Here is a 21,164-nt window from a genome sequence, read left to right on the forward strand (position 1 = left end):
GCAGGAAAAAACCCTCTCAGTGTTTGAAAAGCACCCCCCCAACACACACACACACACCGGCCGCTGGAGATTATGGCCTCCATGCCAAAGAAGTTGATGGATGAGCACACACACGGGCACTTCAGATCTCCCAGCATCAATCCCCAGCATCTCCAGGTAAGACCCACGAGTTTTCTTCTGGTGCCATCATGGCAGGACTTTAGGGCAAAAGCCCATGGCCCCACTCAGCAGGAGGGGCCCTGCAAACACAAGAGCGCTGGCTTATCACGTTTTGAAGCATGGTAATGCAGAGAGGAGGGCAGCCAGAGACCAGTAAGGACAGACTAAGAAATTACCTAATGGCACCGCAGCCCAAAAACTATGACAAAGTGCACTGTGGAACTCATCAGCTTCTATCATCCTAAACAGATCTGACAGAAGGCCTCCTCTGACCCATTTTCCACCTTCTACCCTTTGGGGCAGGAGTAAACTACCCGCCTTCTACTAATCTTTGTAAAGGCCAGGACAAGGGTGTGAAAGTTTGCTTGATGGAGGTGGGTGTGCATGCGTGTGTGTGTGTGTGAAATCGCTAGGTCACAATGACAGTGTGAGAAAAGCCACTTTGTCCTTCCAGGGTCAGGGTCAGGGTCAGGGTCAGGGTGGCCCACTGAGGGGGTGGGGCACGAGGCTGGCACAAGGGGCCTCTGCTGCTCCCCCCAACAAAGTACAGAGTACAAAGTACAAAGACAGAGAAGAGGAAGAGGAGGAGGAGGAGCATCTGAACAGGGAGGGGACTACCGGGCTGACTTGGGAGGCCACAGGAGGAAAAACCACAGCTGCATTCAGTGTGCCTGGAGGCTCCTTCCACTTGCAATGCACGGTAAGTGCCTGGCCTCTCTCCCCCTCTCTCTCTCTCTGCCCCCTTTCCTCCCTCCACACCCCCAAGAATTCTTCACCCCCCTCCCACTAACCAGCTTTATTCTGTGCCTGCTTTGCAGGGCTATGCTGTGCCCTCCCTTTGATGCTGCTGCTGAGCGTCAGTCCTGGAAACTCCAGCACAGGTAGGGGCTGTCTGTGAACCTTTTCAGCAACAGTTCTGGGAAGAAGGGAGTGTGCCGCGCATGCATGTATGTGAGAGTGAGAGTGCAGACACACGCATGGGCACCCTGAGAATTTCTGGGAGGCTGTCAGAGACTTTATGCAAAAGGGAGAAGCATCCAAAGCTGAACCCAAGGAAGACTCTCTTGGCTGGCCAAATTGTGAGGGTGAATCACAGGGAACGGGCATTGCCCTCCTGCCCTGTTGGTGGGATTCGTTGACTGGCCAGTGTTGGAGACAGGGCACTGAGCTTAGGGGAGCTTTGGGTCTGATCCAGCAGCTTCATTCTTGTGTTCTTTAGGCAACAAAGTTAATTGGAACCAGGGCATGTCAATGTGAGAGCTCATTTGTGGCATATATGAAAGAGAGGTTGCACCTCTGAGCATGTGGAGAGTGCTTTCTCTCCTCTGCATCTTGGATTCGAAAGCAAGGGTTTCCAATTCCAGGGCACCTTGTAGCTGATTCCAGCCTGGAGCCTAGCATGAATATTTGGCAGAAGCAGCAGGCTGGCTGGGGTTGCTTGAAGGAGCCACTTGTTTAGTGGCATGGACTCAATTCACAACAGCCATACAGCTCTGTGTAGGTTACACTTTGATTTAAAGCTGACTTCCCCAACTTAGCGCCCTCCAGATATTTTCAACTACAACTCTCATCAACCCAAGCCAGTGCTAGGCTGACTGTATGTGGGTGTGTTATGGAAGTTATTTAAGTGATAAGTGTATTTTTGTAACTTACAAAGCTTTTCTAATTAAAGCTTTCCATTGTTGTTCCTGCTTATAGAAACAAAAAGTGGGCATGTGTGCGTTGTAAGAGACTTTAAAAAATTAATGCTTTATAGACAAGTAAAAATGATATAAACATTAAAAAATCTGATCTGATTTGACAAACTTAAGAATTTGAAAAAATGCAACTAAATATGTTGCACAGAATATTATAATTTTCTTTCCTTACATGTTGCTCCTGTTTCTATTATTTCCTTCAATAACTTAACAAAATGTTTCTAAAAATAAAAAGTAATAATGACAATTTGCAAATTATGATATCCACTATAACCCACTACAATGAAGGTGGATTGAGTCCTGAACCCAATCTGTTGGATTTCTGCATTGAGCAAGGGGTTGGACTTGATGGCCTTGCAGACCCCTTCCAACTCTACTAGTCTAGGATTCTATGATTCCATGTTCTTGGACTCCAACTCCCACCAGCCTCAGCCAGTATGGGTCAGTCAGTTTTAGAACTTCTGCTAGCAGATCCCATTTCAAAACGAAGGTTCCTATCCATGAAAATCCTTCTCTGTTTTACAGCTGCCCCATCCAAGAGAGGCCCACCTCCCTTACAGCCCCATTTAGCCACAATCACTCTTGGCTCATCTGCGTTTCCTACTGACAAGCTGAGATCAAAATCTTCTGACCACCGCAGGGCGCCCTCGCGGCTTCCCCCAAAGAAGAAAAGGAAGGACCCTAGCCTATTGTGCTGCACCTTCAGCCTTCCTTGCAAAAGCTGTTTCTCTAAGGCTTTTGTCGGTCACTGGAAAGATTTCAAGTTGAACCTCTCATGAGGCCTCCAATCTCTTGAGCTGTGCTGAGGCATCTTAACCAGAGTGTCCCAATATCCTCTGTTTCTCACCCCGCCCCCAACAGCCTTACTTTCTCTGCAGTCCCTGGACTGAGTTGAGAAACTGCCCTCTGAGTAACAAGGTGGTGCAGCTCAAAATCCACATCTTGGTCAGATTGCCACTGGGGGAATTTAAGGACACACTGGATTTTTAGGCAGTGGTGGCTGGTGGCCCCATGTCAGTGGAGCAGTGGAATCTGCTCCGGGTTTTAGTCCAAACTTCCAAGAAGCTGTCTGAGGTGCTTCAGCTGAGTGGATGGCAGGGGTGGGAGAAGAGCTTTAATAAAGATTTTAGTTATATCCCCTCTTGTTTTATTTATTTATTTATTTATATTTATTTAATTTAATTTATATACCGCCCTAAGCCCGAGGGCTCTCTGGGCGGTGTACATAACAATGAAGCAATCAAAAATAAATATATATATATAAATACAATAATACAATAGAATCAAACCAAACAAACGTAAGCAAAAATAATAAAGCAACAGCAAATACATCAATAAATATGAATAGTACACATTAAAACAGCATATTAAACAGCCTTCCAATGGTTTCCAGTTGCTAATTCCAGGGGTGTAGTCATCCAGGGTCTCGGGGAGTCTTAGACCCCTTGCTTTTTTGGGAGATTGGTCCAGCAGCGCCCCTATGTCTCCAGCATCCTATGAACCAATCAGCATGAAAGGGGAGTGTGTTAGCCACTGAGAAGAGTCTTCTAATGGGCTCCCTTGTCCTTTCCTGCGGATGGGAGTCAATCAGAGTGAAAAGAGGTGAATGAGTCACTGAGAAGACTCTCCAGTAAGTCAGGTAATTTCTTCGGCAGTGAGAAAGGGCAGTCAGATGGTGACAGTGATAGAGAAGCAGAAAGCAATATTCAAGCCCAGCCAGATTATTCTACAATCTTAGAAGGTTGCATAATCTTAGAAGGGGGAATGGCTGTGACTATTATGAAGGGTCCCTGCACTTCTGAATTTGCTATGACACTGCTGCTAATTTCTAAAACCTGATGAATATAAGCAAAGGAGAGGTGTGGTTGGGATGGTGGTGGTCAAAGCTACCTAAACCACTCAGCCAACAAATATTTATTTTAAGCATTTCTTTTACCCTGCTCTGGCTTACGTTAGACCAACAACAAGCAAGATAGTGCCTGCCCACAGGCTTGAAATCTAAAAGACGTGACCCAACAGGGCAAAGGGATGTGGACTGAAGAGGCAAAGCAAGCACACTCATGCACCCATTGGTTCTTAACTTACAATGGCCAGCTGGGAATGGAAACAGTTCAGAGACAGGAGGAGCTGAATGAAGCTGGTCAGTGTTGCGGAAAAGGAAACTGCAAATCTAGCAACTTAAAAAAAAAAAAGTTCCACCGAACATCAAAGTTCCTTTATCTATCCTTGTATTCTAGCTTTTTCAATCTGGGTCATCTGAAAAAGGGAAATGGGACTTGGTGCCATCTGCATCCTGATGACACCACACTCTAAATCCCTGGACAACCTCGCTCAGTGGTTTCATGTAGATGTTGAACAGCATGAGGAATAAAGCAGAGCCCTATGGGACCACAAAGCATAATCACCACAGAGTCAAGCAGGGATCCCCTAGTCCACTTTCTGATTGGCTGCAACAAGGCTGGAAGATAAATCCTGGAAGAGTGGTGCTGTATTCATTTATTTTATTTATTTACTAATTTATTAGTCGCCCATCTGGCGATTGCAGCAAGAACAACAGTAACAGCATCCAGAATGCAGAACAGGTTCTGGAGCATCTACATGTCTGAGGCATTGTTATATGTGAATTCTATATGTGGCAGGTCATCCTGGTGATAGCTGAAAAAGCAGAGGAGGTATTGTTCCAGGATCTGATTTATCCACTCTGTTTATTTGTTGGTGTGTGAGTAGTATGCTGTTCATAAGCACACCTTTATTACCGGAAGTGCCAAGTATGTCTCCCAGTAATGAGAAGTGAAGTGTGAACCACTGTCTTAGATTACATTGTGTGGAAGCCCATGAAGGCAGAACATTTGATTGATGAACAGCTGGACAGTCTTGGGAACAGATGGCAGGTCCTGCATTGGAATGAAATGAGCCATCTCTGTCAGCATATCCAGCACAACTAAGATCACAGTGTGAAGATAGAAGTTAAACAATGAATTCCAAGGAGATATAAGCCCACAGCCTCTGTGGGTTAGGCAATGGCTGGAGTAGGCCCTGAGGTCTGTGACATGATATCTAAGTCTTAGCACACATTTCACAGAACTGGATGTAGCACTTGATAGCCTTTGGGAGAGATGGCCACAAGAAGGCATGAGTCAGGAGTTTAAGCATTTTCTGGAACTTCCAGTAGTGGTGGAATGTGCAGCCACCTTTTACATCAGGGATGGGAAACCTGCAGCCCTCCAGATGGTGTTGGATCCCAGCTCACATAAGCCCCAGCCTGCAGAGCCAATGGTGAGGGGCAGTGGGACCATCTGGAAGGTCACAGGTTCCCCACCCTTGTTTCACATGGACATGATGAGTCATCATCTGTTGCCAGGACTCCTGTGAGATGATGAATGGCAAGGCTGGAAAAGCTCTATGGATCTGGGAAAAGAAGTCCATGGCAGTTGTCCTATTCATGAAACTTGCAGGAGTTGGCGTTAGGACATTTTTGCTGGAACAGTACTCATCTTTCTGGGATAATGCATCTACCTCACCATTCTTGGTGCCTGGTTAGTATATGGTTATAAGGTGGTAGAATATGTGACTGTTCAGTGAAGAATAATACCTACTGATGATGATGTTTCAGGCATTTCATGGTCCATGAGTGTTCCAGGTTTCTGTATCTAGTGAGTACCTGAATGGGTGGATGAGCTGCCTCAACCAAGTGCCACCATTCCTCATGTGCCACCTTGATGGCCAACTATTCAGATCCCAGATGTTGCCATTTATTTCAGTGAAGGGGGGAGAGTTGCCCGGAATGAAAGGTGCATGGGTGGAAGAGATTGCGAAGCCATTGGTGCTAGGAGAGGACATCATCCACAGACTTTGTTAAAGGAGGCCAGTGGCTGAATACATGATCTGCTGCAAGAGTTCAGAATAATTGGACCTACTTTTTCAAAAGCACATGGGAGAAGTTGTGGGTAAAATGGCAGTAGAAGCAGCCCCTCCCCAAAATAACTCTTCCACCTCCCATGCCTACAGGTGCCACCATCACCTGGGGATCCATCTGCAGGCCACTGGGAGAGACAAGGTACCACAGGAATGCCGCCTCCTCTTGGTTGAAACCACATTCCTCTTACCTTAGTGCAGAGCTACCGCTTCTCTCTAGTCACTGTCAGACTTTGCAGACATGGTTGCTATGTTCCCACGGACATTAAGAGAAAATCAGTTATGTCATCTAGATATAGCACTGCAAACCAATCTAGAAAGTCTCTGAGCACATTTTTAAAGGTGCTGCCCTGGGCTCCTGCTGGGAGGAAGGGCGGGATATAAATCAAATAATAAATGAATAAATAAGCAAGCAAGTAAGCAAGCGCTGGAAAGTTGTGGAAAATGGCATAACCAGGTATGCAAACGGGCCACAGCGGGTATGGATTCACTGAAGGCAACTGGCCTCAAGCAGGTCTAGCTTAATAAACTAGAGGATTCCCATAGACATTCACAGAGTTCAGAAACAAGTGCAAGAGGAGAACAGCCCTTAATATTTATTTCATTAAGTGCCTAATAATCAAAGGAGAGGCCCAGTCCTCCATCATTTCTGGACACAAAGAATATAGGTAGTCTGGCTGGGAAGATATGCAGTTGGATAAATGGAGATATTCCCACTGTTACTTGAGTGTCAGGGCAGAAAGGTGATAAATGCATCTGAAGGGGATGTTTGCTTTAAGCTGAAGGAGTGGTCACAGAAAGTTGTTCCAGATGAGCAGTTTATTGAGCAGTCTTTCTGATCTGCTTAGATTATGTCTAGTCTTTCTTGAGCATTTGTTTTGATTTGTTTATGGGGAGGTTATATGGCAATAAGCATTCATCCTGAATTCACCCTGATTTGCTTCCATGGTGACTATATCTCTTTCCATTAATAATTGGTTCATCTCATACTTGCCAGTGTATTTCCCCGCCACTTCCCTAACCACAAAAGCCCATTAAAAAAAAGAAACTTTATTTGTTGCTCTAAGAAAACAGAGCACTTTAATCCACTTTAAGTGCTCAAACCTAAACTTCCCAGTATGCATTGTGCGCTGATCTCCCCACATAAAACAATTTCATGCACAGGCGTCTTCCAATATTTTGGAGACAATCTTATTCGGTCACGAGTGATCATTCATTCATTCATTGGAAGACGCCTGTGCGTGAATTTGTTTTATGTGCGGAGATCGGTGCACAATGATCAACACACAATCTTGACAGAAAAAGGCTCTGATCCAGTGGGATGGGTACCACAACGATTGGAAGTCTTTTATCTGCTGCAGCCTTCATCCGCCTTCACAGCCGTTGTAACATACACATTGTTATCCTCCGCCTGTTCTGCCGTTGAGGACTTTCTTGGATCATTCTTTGTCTGGTTCCTCTCCCTTGACCTTACCGCCATGGGTGACCCTGCTGGGAGCACATGACTCCTGACAGCATCGCTCACAGGGTTCATTGGAACACGCAAGCCTACTCACCACTGCAAGGTGACGATCCAGCGAGGGGCACGAGTGATCACCACTGACTGACCGTATGCCTCCCACAAATTACGGACAGTCTGGAGGTGAACAGGGTCAATATGGGGGGGGGCAACTTCTCGGCCACTGTTACCCTCAAAAACGAATGCGAAGTCTTAAACTTGTTGCATAGCGTGACAGTGGAAGGGGATTCTTGGTTATGTGTGGTGGTCCTTGGCAATGTCAACTGGATATGTGTCCATAGTTTGTTTTAGTGTATTTATAATGAGGAAGTGGGACGTGGTAGAATGGTGGGGAGGTTGAGAGTGCTGTGAGTGGGAGGGGAGTGGGTACTGAGCAGTGGCGTCACTAGGGTTGGTGTCACCCGGTGCGGCCCGCAGCGCCTTCTCTCTCAGACTCTGAGCGATTGCGCGCATGGCAGAGCGCGCACTTGGCCAAACAACAGGGCCCAGGAGCGCGCCACCGCCTCGTTGTCTGCTGCCGCTTCCACCTTCTAACAGCCGAGGAAGGCAGCCAGCGCGCCACACGAAGACTCTCGTTTGTGCCTAGGCGGTGCCTGGGGGGGGGACGGCTCTGGATGCCACCCCCATCTGGTGATGTCACCCGGTGCGGCCTGCACCTGCCGCACTGCCCTAGTGACGCCCCTGGTACTGAGAACATGATTCAGAGATTTTTTTTCTGTAGTTCTGCGGGTATATTCTGCAACATGTCCTTGATGCAATAGTAGTGCATTAGCTGTGGCTTTATTCTGCTATATTAGTTGTTCTGTGATGATTCCTCAATACTACCACATTATAACTGTGCAGAAAGGATACAGTGCACCAAAAGTGGGAAAACTCCCCCCTCCAAACATTTGTTGTATGAAAAGTTATGGGATTTCAGCAGGAAGTTACAGCCTACCTCACTGCCCTGGTGCTCCTTTAACTTTAAATGTTCCGCTTGGGGATCCTTTTTTGGAGATGTTCCGCGGTTTTAATGGATTGAAACTGGAATTTTTATTTGCTGTTATTATTAATGGAAAATGGTTTCAAATCACAATCATCTAGAGGAGGGCTATTACTTGCCCCCAAGTTACAGAAGCCTGGCTGGCCTCAACCATAAGTCAAGCATTGAGTGTTGCTGGTCCCATGCTGTGGAACACTGTGGCAGAGATTCAACAGGCAACATCACTTTTGACTTTTGGGCATCTCTTAAACATTTCTTTGTGCTGACAGGTCTGTGCAGCTGTTTAAAGTGTTTTCTGAGTAGCCAGTCATTGTAATGATTGTTCTATATTGCTTTTAATGGTTTGTTCTGTTGCTCTGCCTTTATCGTTTTTATTGTTCCCCAACCTGAGATCTCAGGATAAAGGGTGGACTATAAATATATTAAATAAATATTAAATACTGTAAAAAAGCCTCATGACACAAAGTGAGGCTGCATTTCCCGGGTCATGACATTGTGCAGTTTCCTGGGGCATTCTTACAGTAGCTGGGGGTTAAAGCACATTCAATTCACATGTAAAGCACATGACGTTCCCCCAAAGGACTGTGGGAACTGTAGTTTGTTAAGCGTGCTGAGACGTTGTTGATCTGTGAGGCTTTCTGCCCCACCCTTGCACTACTACCAGTGGGGGACGACCCTCAGCCACCTTATAAAAGGCTTGTTCACACATTACACTGAACACAGGTATAAGCTGTCTCTACACTTGTTGATTTGCTCAACTCTTGCATACACAGGTACGTAAGCTGTACACTCATTGAACTTTACTTGTGAATACCTATGAGTGTACAGCTCAACTGTTGGTGTGTACAGAAGTTTCTTTCGTTGAAAGTAATGTGTGAACACCCCTCAAGCTCTATGATTACTGTAGCCAAACACCTTCTCCTTCTTTGAGTCAGACCCCCTGTCCCAACAAATGGCAGAAAAATTTAACTGGGCTAAAAGTTTTGACCCAGCACTGCTCCGGGGTTGCCCCTGTAAGGGTTGCATATGTTCAGCCTAGGCACTAGCAAGGCCTCTTAGCCTCAACAGCAGGTCAGTGCCTTGGGCTTGCATATCCTTCCACTCTTCAAAACCGGGAAGAACTCTTTGCCTGCAAGAGGTTAGCCAAAGTCTCCCACAAACACTGTGACCCTCCAGGAGTTCCCAGAAAGACCCACCTGCAATTTGTTTTTGAAAGGGACCAGCGTCCCATCCTTTCCTTTCAACAGATTCAAATAGTCAGAAATTCCAGGTCGTGAAACATTCTGGGAGTATGCAAGGAAATGCCAGTGCCTTCTAAAAGGCCTCGGATATTTGCTTTCATTTATAAAAAGGCTTTGACATTCTCTCTCTAGAGAGCTTGATTTAAGCCTTGATGAATCCAGATGTTTTATACATTTATATACATAACAACAGAGCAAACGACATCATGTCCTCTGACAAAAACCAGAAATGTTGGCTCAGAGGCTGCAGCCCAGGGCAAATTTGCTGCATGGATTATAAGAGCAGAGTTTGAATTTATACATCAAATGGAAGAGGTAGATCCCTTTTTTAAAAATATGGGTCTCTTTCCACCTCTCAGTGCTTCAGTGCAACCTAGGGCTGTGTCCACATTGACACTCTCAACCAGTGGCCTCTTACTCCAGTGGTGACTTTGGCAGTGCAGCACTTTACTTTTGTAATGTCTCCATTGCAGCCTCAGTTTACGCTGCATTAGGAATGGGAGCGAAAGTCCATGCACCGCAATTGATAGATCTTTCCATCCCTACGCTCTGTCAGGGATAGAAGGATCGGTCAATTTCAGTTCTCTTTTTTCTCCTTTCCTGTCTCATTTTTTCCAGTCTTAAATTCGGCTCTCCACATTTTTGCAGTAATTTGCATTTCTGTAAAAATACACCCTGATGAAATTTCTTTAGCATTTTAGTGCAAATTTCTCCTAATAAACACATTTTGTATGCAATTTTGAGTAATGCACACATTTTTGCAAGCAATTCCTCCTACTATTTTCACTCATATATTCTCTGTCATGCACACTTTCCCCTAATATATGCATTTTTGCAAACATCAGTTGGAAACTGCACTGCAAAATTTGGATAAGTGTGAATTCGGCTGTGTTCTCAAATTGTTTCAGAAAGTGTGAATTTGATAGATTTGGCTTTAATTTGGTATTTGCTTTTTGATTAGAGGTTGCTTGGTTTTTATAAGAGGGTTACTCCGACAAAAAGTCTGTGTTTTATTTGTTTTAGTGAGAGGTGGAGGTGTTTTGCCTGTTTTGGGTAGGGGAAGGTTCTGAGCATCTCTAGTTTCCCTTCTATAAAATGGGTATTTTTATTTATTTATTATTTGGTTTATGAGAGCCAGTATGGTGTAGTGGTTAAGGTGTTGGACTATGACCTGGGAGACCAGGGTTTGAATCCCCACCCAGCCATGAAGCTCACTGGGTGACCTTGGGCCAGTCACTGCCTCTCAGCCTCAGAGGGAGGCAATGGATACTGCTTACCATGAAAACCCTATTCGTAGGGTCGCCATAAGTTGGGATCGACTTGAAGGCAGTCCATTTCATTCATATATCTATGAAAAGAGAGAGTCATGAGACTTGTGAGAGCCATTGTGGTGTAGTGGTTAAGGTGTCGGACTACGACCTGGGAGACCAGGGTTCGAATCCCCACACAGCCATGAAGCTCACTGGGTGACCTTGGGCCAGTCACTGCCTCTCAGCCTCAGAGGGAGGCAATGGTCAACCCCCTCTGAATACTACTTACCATGAAATCCCTATTCATAGGTTAGCCATAAGCCAGGATCGACTTGAAGGCAGTCCATTTCCATTTTGAGAGCCAGTGTGGCATAGTGGTTAGAGTGTTGGACTATGACCTGGGAGACCAGGGTTCGAATCCCCACACAGCCATGAAGCTCACTGGGTGACCTTGGGCCAGTCACTGCCTCTCAGCCTCAGAGGGAGGCAATGGTAAGCCCCCTCTGAATGCCACTCACCGTAAGTCGGGATCGACTTGAAGGCAGTCCATTTCCATTTTTCTGGGGATGTGCAGGAGGGAGTGCCTGGCTCTGCTGTTTCCAGGCTGCTTTTTATTTTTATTTAGGGGGGAGAGTGAGGCACAAGGGTGGTGTAGTAGTTACAGTGTTAGCGTAGGGTCTGGGAGACCAGGTTTCAAATTCTCAATCAGCCATGAAGCTTGGTGAGTGACCTCTGGCCAGTCACTTGTCCCTCAGCCTAACCAGCCTCACAGGGTTGTTGTGAGGATAAAATGGAGAGGTGGGGGGAGAACCATGTGAGCACTCTTGAGCACCTTAGAGGATAGGTGGGATATAAATGTAATGATGATGATGATATAAATGTAATGATGATGATGATGAAGAAGAAGAAGAAGAAGACGATTCATCCTGCCCACCTTAATTGACGGAATCCATTGCCATGACATGTGGCAAAGGCCACTCAGTTGGATGGCTTTGAAAGGGAATCAGACAAATTCATGAAGGAGGAGGAGGGGGTTCTATCAATGTCTACCAGCCATGTATTGAACCTCCAGGTTCAGAGGCAGTATACCACTGAATTCCATTTGCTAAGAAACAATAGACTGTTCCTTGGTGCCCTTCTTCGGGCTCCCTGGAGGTGCCTGGTTGGCTGTGGTGGAAAGCAGGACTCAATGGGCCTCTGGTCTGATCCAGTAGGGCTCTGCTTAGCCAAATTATCCCCCCCTGCCCTCAACTCCACCTCAGCGGTGGACGCCTCTGCCAAAGCAGGAGGCAGCCTTGTGGACCTCTGGGAAGGGGGTGGCACCACCGAGTCTGCACTTGCCGAGGAAGTGACTCGTCTGACTCTGAGTGCAGTTGCATTCATCTGCACACGCCCCTGGATGGGAAGGCATGCCTTGTCATGCTTCACCTTCCCCACCTCACATTCCCTGGGGTTGCCAAGTGTATATATCACCAAACATCAGGAAACCAGGAGTATCAGTGGACATTCCCATTAGGGATCTGCTGCCAGGAGATGGAGGGTGTTTGTGCGTGTATATCACACACACACACACACTCACAGAGAGGAAGAATCCCAGGATTCCTAGCAAAAGCTCAACTGACTCAATTGTTAGAGAAATGTAGGGATGGCGATTCCAGTTTGGGAGGATTAAGCACAGAAATCATAGCTGAAAAACAAACATCCTTTGCTTTTCACAAATTATAAATCACGATTACCAGTTTTGGCTTTTTGGCTTTGTTGTGTTTTTGCATTTGTAAGCTGCTTTTTTCAGCAAGAACCCACAAAGCCGCGCAGAGAAGAAAAGAGCACTAAGATTCTCACTGAGAAAAGAGACTTTTGCGTGCCAAGTTGTCCTAACTCAGACAATGTACTTGTTAAAAAAAAGAGTAAGATTCATGTGTCTTCCAAAAAAACCCCAAACCCTTCCAGTTCTCTTCCTCTCTTTACAACACTCCCTGTTTGACCTCTCCTGGAAGGGCTGCTCCCAGCCAATCAGAAAATTGGGATAGGACTGGGACCCAGTGAGGACTTAGGATGTCATGCAGCGAGGACTGAATGTTGGGGAAAGTTCCGTAGCGCCTCCAACCAATCGGAGAAGAATCATTGTGGGGAAGAAGAAATTGCACCAGGGACTGGTTCCTGCTTCTGCACAACTCTTCAAGGGTGCTGGAGGAGCCCTCTCCTCTTTTGCATCTGGCCGGTCTAACTGTACCCCAGATATTTTGTGGTTCACCATGCTTGCTTAGAGATGCTCCCAGAAAGGGAGATTTGGTATGTACCCAGCAGCACCTAGCAGGAGCTCAGGGGGCCTCCACTGTTGTTGTCTCACATTGGTCTCTCCATCTCTCTCAAGATGCTAGGATCCCGCATGCTTCTCTGATTCAGTTTCCTGGGTGTGTTTAGTCCTTCCTCCTCTCATATGAACACTTCGCTGTCCTCCATCATATTAATTTGAGCTTATAAATTGCAGCTGCAACCCTTTTGGCACGCCAAGGAAAGGACAACCCACAACAGCTGCTGCGCAGCTGGGGACACTAACATCATCCAGCTGGCTTGGACATCCTGGCTCTGGATGCTGATGGACTGGGGTGGGTCAAGACGGTGGCTATGAGGACATGATAAATGGACCCTCCATGTTCAGGGGCAGTATACCCCTGGAATACCAGTTAATGGAAAACCGTAGAGGAGGGGCTGTTGCCTTTGTGTCCTGCCCATGGGCTTCCCAGAAATGTGTAGTGGGCCACTGTTAGGAACAGGATGCTGGACGGCCTGATCCATCAGTTTGATTCATGTGTTCTTGTTAACAATGCTGGTGAGATCTTGAGATGCGCTTCTGCGTGAGTCGCTGTCCTGGGCTGACACAAGCCCAGAGCACCCACTTGTTCAGAGGCACAACAGGCAGCCTCTTCCAGGGGCAGATAATTTTACAGCGTCTCTCCATGGGAAATTATTGAACTTGTGATTCATGTTGGTGTGTTTGGATTGCTGGAAAGAGCACACCTTTGAGTGATACAAAACCCTCCCTGAAGGACCTTTTCTGAACCAGGTATCGAAAATGGACTGAGATTCTTGGCTGCAGTGGAGAGGTTATCAGCTGGCAGCTGGGAGAGGGGGTGGGTCAGTCATTTTGACCTTTGTCTTTTAATAGAGATGGGTTGAGCTCCTTGAACCAACTTGGTTGCATACTTTTAAAATTCTTCTGAGCACTTCAAAAAAGTGGAGGTGGTTGTGGTGGACAGAATGGCTCCTATTCCGGGCGCCTCTTTCCCTCTTCCCCCTCCCACCACACCTTCCTGCAAAGGCCAATTTGCAACGAAAATCTAACACCAGATACCTTTCCATAAAAAGATCCTGCATGATTCTAAATATCCCTTCTAGGTTTGTGTTGGTAGACGGGGACAGCTGTTGGTTTGCCACAGAAGGAAGGATAAGCCCTGCGTTGTGCTGCAGGAGGCCTCATTTGCTTAAAGAGTCCAAAGATGTGGGAGAGTGTAGCCATTGTGTTCTAGTGTTCCCCAGACCTCCGACAAGCAGCCGCTTTGTTTCCTGACTCATCTGTGTTTCTGTATGAGTCACTGATCTGGCACGAGGCCATCAACTCATCTGGACACACAACAAGCAGCCTCTTCCAGGGGCAGATCATTTTCCTGTGTCTTTGTGCCTCCTCTGTTGGGGGGGTTTACTTTCGGCTTAATTATTTAATTCATCCTCCCCCGCCCCCAAGCCAGGTGCTCTCCAGATGTTGTGGACTACAATTCCCATCAGCCTCAGATGTGCCTAATGCCGTTTAGGCAGGCTGATTCCTTCCTGCCCATCTGGCTGCTGGCCACAGGAAGCAGCAGCCACAGAAACGCACGTGGACAGATTTCCACACCCCCTTGATGTCCTCCTTGCATCTACCTCCTAGTGATCTCCCTGGGAATTCTTTCACTCTCTCTGTGTGTATGTGCGCATGCATGCACCCGTGATGTATGTGAATATGTGCATGTGTGTGTTTGGTATGTGTGATGAGTATGCGAAAGCACCCAGGACAGTTCCTTGAAAGTTTGGACTAAAACCCAGACCAGATTCCACCGCTCCACTGGCATGGAGTCATCAGCCACCATTGTAGCTTAGGATCGTCTGCACCAGGAGTCTTCATTCTTTATTATTATTATTGTTGTTGTTGTTGTTGTTGTTGTTGTTGTTATTGTTATTGTTATTGTTATTAATGTTTGGCACATGTAGTTGACAGGGCAACTTCTTTATTTACTGACATGTATTTCATTGGATTGATACCCCACCAAAGAGAGCCCAAGGCAGCTTGCAAATATATAATTACAACAATATAATATACAATCATAACAAAACCCCTTAAATACCAACAAAAAAGTAAAAAAACCCACTGTAATAAAAGAAAACAGCAGCAGGTCAGCAGAAAGAGCAGCTCTCTGCCCTGAGGAGATTTCAGTCTTAAGTTTTAGCAGCTGAGGAGGCAACAGAGGAACAAGGAGCCATGCATGCCTCCACCCTTCAGACCTCCAGATATGGACATGCTGGGATAACCCAGAGATTTGGGGAGGGAACTCTGCACATGCTCCAGTGCTCCCTTGCTTTAACTGTGACACTGTGCAGGCTGAGCCGTGGCTCACATTAATCAATCCTTGCACTGGGTAGCCTGTTGGCTCTTCCAAGTCTGTCCTTTTAATGTCTGGTCCATTTCCAGAGAATGTGGACCAGGAGTTTGGCTCCAGTGCAGAGAAGCTTAAGAGAGGAATGGGAGGAGTGTGTGTACCCTGCGGGTTGAATTTCGCCATCCCCTTCCACGCTTTCAGCTTCCATGCTCTGGGGCACATCTTGCTCTTGTTTATTTAGCCCAGATCCTTTCCCAAGGCCTTATCTCAGCTCTTGTGTTTATGGGGCTATAAAAAAGCAACAGGCCAGGAGAACGTTCTCCGTCTCCCCCCTGCCGGCAGCTGCACCCAGCTGATTAATGATAGAAAATCTCTAGCTACTTTGGTTGCCTAACTTTGCTGCAAGGGAAGGCAGCCTCCTCCTCCGAGCCTAGCCACATCTAGCCAAGGACACCAATGCATCAGGCCAAATTTGGGGGGGGGGGACTGAATGATCTCAGATATGGGGACCAGGCTGGCCTTTAGCTCAAGTACAATCCAGCACAGATCTTTTCCAAGCAGAGTTGTGGACAAATACCAGAAAATGACTGGTAGATAGCCCTCCCAACCACCTTGGTGTTGCGTTAGTGTTGTCCCACGGTCAAAGTATATACTGGGGTCTGCGGAAGCTGGGTGCACAGTCTCACTATGTGGCTTCAAGCGAGTCTCCCATTTTCTCTCTGCCTCAGTCCCCGCATCTGTAAAATGGGGATATTAGTGATGCAGTTCCCCCTCTAGGATGCACACCTTAACATGGCGAGGGGGTTTGGGAGTATCAAAGAAGCTGAAAGCAGTGCCGTTCAGGAGTCTAGACCAAGAGGCTAGACTCCTAGTGGGGTCACCCAAGATGGAATGGTCAAAGCTGAGACACCAGACTAAGATGCATCCAGACTCAGAGGAAGGCAATGGTAAACCACCTCTGAATACCTCTTACCACGAAAACCCTATGAACAGAGTATCCAAAATGCAACATGAGATAGTGCTGGAAGATGAGACCCCCAGGTCAGAAGGCACTCACCGAGCTACAAAGAACAAAGGACAAGTACGAGTAGCGCTGTGACTAATGACACCACTGGGTCAAAGCCAAAAGGAAGCCCAGAGGCTGATGTGCACAGATGTGAAAGGAGAGTCTGGGGTTGTATGAAGCACACAATAGGAACATGGAATGTGAGAAGCATGAACCAGGGAAAGTTAGAAACTGTCAAGCAAGAAATGGAACATACCAACATTTCAATACTTGGCATGAGTGAATTAAAATGGATGGGAATGAGACATTTTCAATCGGGCAACTACAAAATATTTTATGCAGGAAATGAGAAATTAAAAAGAAATGGGGTTGCTTTAATAGTGAGAAGTGATGTAGCAAAAACAATTAACAGCTATAATGCAAGGTCTGAGCAAGTTATATCAATGAGATTTAACGAGAAATCTATTTACATAACCATCATCCAAGTCTACGCTCCAACAGCAAACACAGGAGAAGAGGAAATGGAGAGATTTTACGCAGAAGTACAGGAGGAAATTGATCACACACCAAAACAAGATGTGCTGATAATCATGGGGGACTGGAATGCAAAAGTAGGGAACAGAGAAGAACTAGGAATTGTGGGGAAATGGGGCTTAGGAGACAGAAATGAAGCAGGAGAAAGACTTATTGAATTCTGTGAAGCCAGAATGTTTCTTGCAAACACATTTTTTGAGCAACCGAAAAGATGACTGTACATGTTGTGGACATCACCAAATGGTCAATCAAATTGATTACATAATCGGTAGCAGAAGATGGAGAAGTTCCATACTTTCTGCAAAAACAAGACCAGGAGCAGACTGCGGTACAGATCATGAACTGGTCGTATCGAAAATCAGAGTAAAGCTAAAGAAGAACAAAGCAATCATAATGCCAAAATACAATCTAAATAACATCCCAGAAGAAGTTAAATATCAAATAAGGAACAGATTTGAGGCTTTAAACCTAGCTGATAGAGAACCAGAACTACGAAGTGAAGTCAGAGACATTATCAGGGAAGAATGCAAAAAGACAATACCTCTAGTTAAAAAAAAAGAAAGACCTCAATAGATGACTTATGAAACCCTTAAAATGGTTAAAAATAGAAGGAAAGCAAAAGCCAAAGGAGATAAAAATACAGACAGAACCCTAAATGCAATAATGCAGTGACTAGTATGTAGGGACAAAGAGAAAACTATTACAATAGAAGACAACAAAATGAGAAGAACAAGAGCCCTATTCCAAAATATTAGAGAAATGAAAGGGAAATTTAAACCACGAGTAGGGATGTTGAATAATCAACAGGGGAACACACTGACTTACCGAGATGAAATAAAAGGAAGATGGAAGCAATATACTAAAGAACTAACTCTATAAAAGAGATGCCAGGATGACAGAATCATTCAGGGAGGAACCATATGATGAAGAACCAGAAATTTTAGAATGTGAGGTGAAAGCTGCTTTTAAAATACTTGGAAGAAACAAATCACCAGGAATAGATGGCATACCAATAGAGTTGCTACAAGTTACTGAGACAGAATCTGTCCAAATTTTGACAAAAATTTGTCAACAAATATGGAAAACTAAACAATGGCCCACAGACTGGAAGCATTTAATATACATCCCAATTCCAAAGACAGGGATCCCAGGGAATGCAGTAATTATCGAACTATTGCCTTAATATCCCATGCAAATAAAGTAATGCTCAAGATTCTACAACAAAGGCTCTTACCATATATGGGGCGAGAAATGCCAGATGTCCAAGCTGGATTTAGAAAAGGAAGAGGCACTAGAGATCATATTGCAAACATATGTTGGATAATGGAACGGATGAAGGAATTTCAGAAGAAAATCACCCCGTGCCATATAGTTTACAGCAAAGCCTTTGATTGTGTAGCTCATGAAAAACTATGGAATGCTTTAAAAGAAATGGGGGTGCCACAGCATCTGATTGTCCTGATGTACAACCTATACTCTGCACAAGAGGCTACTGTAAGGACAGAATATGGAGAAACTGTCGGAAAGGGTATGTGAGACACAGGTGTATTTTATCACCCTATTTGTTTAATCTATATGTAGAACATATCATATGGAAAGCAGGTTTGGATCAAGATGAAGGAGGTGTGAAAACTGGACGGAGAAATATCAGTAATTTAAGATATGCAGACGATACCATACTACTAGCAGAAACCAGTAATGATTTGAAATGAATGCTGATGAAAGTTAAAGAGGAAAGCACAAAAGCAGGTCTACGTCAAGAAGACTAAAGTAATGACAACAGAAGATTGATGTAACTCTACAGTTGACAATGAGGACATTGAACTTGTCAAGGATTATCAATATCTTAGCACAGTTATTAACCAAAATGGAGACAATAGTCAAGAAATCAGAAGAAGGCTAGGACTGGGGAGGGCAGCTATGAGATAACTAGAAAAGGTCCTCAAATGCAATGATGCATCACTGAACACCATAGTCAGGATCATTCAGACCATGGTATTCCCGATCTCTATGTATGGATGTGAAAGTTGGACAGTGAAAAAAGAGGATAAGAGAAAAATCAACTCATTTGAAATGTAATGTTGGAGGAGTGCTTGGTGGATACCATGGACAAATTAAACCAGAACTGTCACTAGAAGTTAAAATGATGAAACTGAGATTATCATGCTTTGGACACATAATGAGAAGACATGATTCACTACAAAAGACAATAATGCTGGGAAAAACAGAAGGGAGTAGAAAAAGAGGAAGGCCAGACAAGAGATGGATTGACTCCATAAAGGAAGCGAAAGACCTGAACTTACAAGATCTGTAATGGATGCTATTTGTAACAGATGCTCTCGGAGGTGCTGGATTCATAGGGTCGCCATAAGTCATAATCAGCTTGAAGGCACATAACACACACACAGTGATGCAGTTCATGGAATTGCAAAGAATGACAATTTTAAAAATATTACCTGCCTAGTCAAATTCAAATTGCTTTCTTAGTCTGTAACACAATGTACAGACTCAACTAGGGATGGAAAGATCTGTCTCAGTTCTCTCTCTTTCTCATTTTTCCAATGTTAAATTCACTCTCTACATTTCTACAGAGATCTGTGATTTTTTTTTAAAAAATCCTCACGAAAATTCTCCACCATTTTAGTGTGAATTTCTCCAAATAAACACATTTTTGTAGCAGTTTTGACAAAGGGACACATTTTTGCAAGCCATTTCTCAGCATTTCATGCCTTTTTGCACGTTGTTTTCACTCATGCGTTCATTTTTATGCACACTTTCCCCTAATATATGCATTTTTGTAAATGTTGTTGAGTTGGTGAACTGTATCCCAAAATTTGAATAAACACGACTTTTGAAGGATGGCTGTGTTTCTGTTCTCATATCTATCTATCTATCTATCTATCTATCTATCTATCTATCTATCTATCTATCTATCTATCTATCTATCTATCATTGATTTATATCCCACCCTTCCTCCCAGCAGGAGCCCAGGGCGACTATTGTTTCAGAAATTGCGAATTTGATAAATTCTGCTTGAAATACAAACTGAATAGAAATTCTCACCCATCCCTAGCCTCAATATAAACGATGCCTTTATTAAAAAGCAGCCAATGCAATATGCAAGCTTTGGAAAGGCTCTTACATTGGGCATCCTTTTTATTGTGCATTCATTATGATTTGTGCTCACAATGATATCGAGGCGGTTGTATGTGAACCTGCTTTCAATTCTGTTTGTGGCTGCAGAAGTTTGGGGGCAAACATACTGCTTTGTTCCTAATTGGTGCATATCCTGTAATGTCCTGCTGAAATCCTATAACTTTCCATACCACAAATGTCCTGGGGAGTTGTTATTGTCCCATTTGTGTTGTGCTGTAGTGCGAGAATGCCTCTCCAGACAGCAATCATGCGGCATCATTGGGTAAGCATCACAGAACAACTAATCAAGCAGAATGATGTACGGACAGTTCAGCATAAATCCACCCCTGATGCACAACAATTGTGTCAATGACATGTTGCAAAATGCACACACATATACACACACACACACAGTGTGGAGGGGCCCTGACTTTCTTTTTAAAAATCGACACCTAGTTTGAAGGCTTTGTGTATTGCTCCAGGTATATGAAGGGGAAGGGCTGCCTGAGGCAGCGCCTCGGCGTTGCGCGAAGTGCAATGCTAAGTGCGCACTTAGCGTCACACTTGGAGTTGTCTTGGGGTCGTCTTGGAGAAAGAAGACAATGGAAGAAATGTTCATAACGCTACTGGTTATAGAAGATGGTGGTCAGGTGGGGAGGAGCACAATGGGAAATTAGAGAATATTTTTAGATATATTTTATAATTATATTCTTTTTGATTTGTATTTGATTTATTCTGTTTTCATGTTATGTATACTGTATTGTTAGAGATTTATTGTTCAGTTATGTTTATTTAAAATGTGAATTATTGCTTTTCTTTTTTATTAGCAATTGTACCAAATGTGAATGTATATTGATTTTTATGTTGTAAACTGCCCAGAGAGCTTCGGCTATGGGGCAGTATACAAGTGTAATAGTAATAATAGTAATAGTAATAATAGTAATAATAATAATAACAACAACAACCCTGATCATTTCTATGAAACTTGGTGTGCCTTCATGATATCTCGCTCAGTAGGCCCAATGTACACAATACAGAATGAGCAGAAATATGGAGCAATTATTGTAGTTTTTGTTATTGTTAAATCAACGG

The 21,164-nt window shown here is 44.6% G+C and overlaps 1 protein-coding gene across 1 annotated transcript in view; it reads left to right on the plus strand.

Moving 5' to 3' along the window:
• Positions 1-759: 759 nt before the first annotated feature.
• Positions 760-21,164, plus strand: part of PTGS1 (prostaglandin-endoperoxide synthase 1) — a 34,449-nt gene continuing 14,044 nt past the window's right edge. Inside the window, exons 1-2 of the mRNA XM_061603724.1 lie at positions 760-859; positions 978-1,040. Of these exons, the coding sequence (XP_061459708.1) occupies positions 853-859; positions 978-1,040 (70 nt within the window). The 5' untranslated portion in view covers positions 760-852. The remainder of the gene's footprint in view (positions 860-977; positions 1,041-21,164) is intronic.

Source organism: Rhineura floridana, chromosome 20 (genome assembly GCF_030035675.1).
Source record: "Rhineura floridana isolate rRhiFlo1 chromosome 20, rRhiFlo1.hap2, whole genome shotgun sequence".
NCBI lineage: Eukaryota > Metazoa > Chordata > Lepidosauria > Squamata > Rhineuridae > Rhineura > Rhineura floridana.